Source organism: Elephantulus edwardii, unplaced genomic scaffold (assembly GCF_000299155.1).
Source record: "Elephantulus edwardii isolate Elephantulus edwardi_28Jun2011 unplaced genomic scaffold, EleEdw1.0 scaffold00318, whole genome shotgun sequence".
In the NCBI taxonomy this organism is placed as follows: Eukaryota; Metazoa; Chordata; class Mammalia; order Macroscelidea; family Macroscelididae; genus Elephantulus; species Elephantulus edwardii.
In genome coordinates, this window is record NW_006400068.1 from 2,414,235 (window position 1) to 2,416,038 (window position 1,804).

General features: G+C 50.8%; 1 protein-coding gene across 1 annotated transcript in view; it reads left to right on the forward strand.

Annotated features, from left to right (window-relative positions):
- LOC102868355 (tubulin polyglutamylase TTLL4-like) overlaps positions 1–1,802 on the forward strand; it is a gene marked incomplete at its 3' end in the record, with an annotated part of 4,397 nt that extends 2,595 nt beyond the window's left edge. Inside the window, exon 3 of the mRNA XM_006901320.1 lies at positions 6–1,802. Coding sequence (XP_006901382.1) covers positions 6–1,802 — 1,797 coding nt within the window. The remainder of the gene's footprint in view (positions 1–5) is intronic.
- Between the last annotated feature and the right edge of the window lie 2 nt (positions 1,803–1,804).

Below are 1,804 nucleotides of genomic sequence, written 5' to 3' on the forward strand. Positions count from 1 at the left end.
GCCAGTTTGAACAATCTTGTTTTGTGAACCCGAGCCTCCAGTGGAACCTCCTCAACAAGGGCAAGCAGTGGAAGCCCCCCATGGTAGGCCAGCAGTTTCCTCAGGAGGATGCTGGAACAGACTATAGCATTCCCTCTGGTGCCCAAGACACCTTGGCATTGGACAATACAGTCTTCTGTACCAAACATATCAGCATTCACCTCCTTGCCTCATCTGCCAATGGGCTCAGTAGTAGCCCTGCCTGTGGATCTGCAATTGACCCTCCATCACTTGAAGTAGATAAAACTCTGGTTCCCTCTTCCTCTCAAATTCCTGGCGTAGATGATGTGGCCACCCATCTCTCCTCCATCCATCTGGACCAGCCTATGAGGGAGCCTAAGGAAAGCAGGAAGCTGGACTTACCTGCTAGGGATCTTGGTTCAGATGCTGACTTCCAGCCAGACCAGGTTGAAGCTGAAGATGCAGAAGATGATCTCCTAGATGGTTTGGAAGACTGCTGCAGCCATGATGAGAACGAAGATGAGGATAGAGACTCGGAGTGCTCCTCGTTCAGCGCTGTCTCTGCTAGTGAGTCAGTAGCAGTGATTTCTCGGAGCTGTGCAGAGGTTCTGTCCAAACCCCTTTCCAGTAATGAGAAAGTTGTCCGACCAGCCCTAACCTACAGCCTCTTCCCCAATGTGCCTCCTACCATCTATTTTGGCACTCGAGATGAGCGTGTGGAAAAACTTCCCTGGGAGCAGAGGAAGTTGCTCCGGTGGAAGACGAGTACAGTGACCCCCAACATTGTCAAGCAAACCATTGGACGATCCCACTTCAAAACCAGCAAGAGAAATTATGACTGGCTGGGCTGCTGGGGTCACCACATGAAGTCTGCTAGTTTCCGATCCATTCGGGAGCATCAGAAGCTGAATCACTTCCCAGGCTCCTTCCAGATTGGGCGGAAAGACCGACTATGGCGGAACCTGTCCCGCATGCAGACCCGCTTTGGCAAGAAGGAGTTCAGTTTCTTTCCCCAGTCTTTTATCCTGCCCCAAGATGCCAAGCTCCTGAGAAAAGCCTGGGAGAACAGCAGCCGCCAGAAGTGGATTGTGAAGCCACCAGCATCAGCACGAGGCATTGGCATCCAGGTCATTCACAAACGGAGTCAGCTCCCCAAGAGAAGGCCCCTCCTGGTACAGAGGTATCTACACAAACCCTACCTCATCAGCGGCAGCAAGTTTGATCTGAGGATCTATGTTTACGTCACTTCCTATGATCCTCTACGAATTTACCTCTTTTCAGATGGTCTCGTCCGCTTTGCCAGTTGCAAGTATTCTCCTTCCATGAAGAGCCTTGGCAACAAGTTCATGCACTTGACCAACTACAGTGTCAATAAAAAGAATGTTGAGTACCAAGCCAATGCAGATGAAATGGCCTGCCAAGGCCACAAATGGGCACTGAAGGCTTTATGGAACTACCTGAGTGAGAAGGGAATCAATAGTGATACCATCTGGGAGAAGATAAAAGATGTTGTTGTCAAAACTATAATTTCGTCAGAGCCCTATGTAACCAGCCTGCTGAAGATGTATGTGCGGCGGCCCTACAGCTGCCATGAGCTCTTTGGTTTCGATGTCATGCTCGACGAGGACCTCAAGCCCTGGGTCCTGGAAGTCAACATTTCCCCTAGCCTCCACTCGAACTCTCCATTGGACATCAGCATCAAAGGCCAGATGATCCGGGACCTTCTGAACCTGGCAGGTTTTGTTCTGCCCTCTGCAGAGGATACACTTTCCAGTTCTGGCAGTTCCAGCAGCTCTGCCACCAG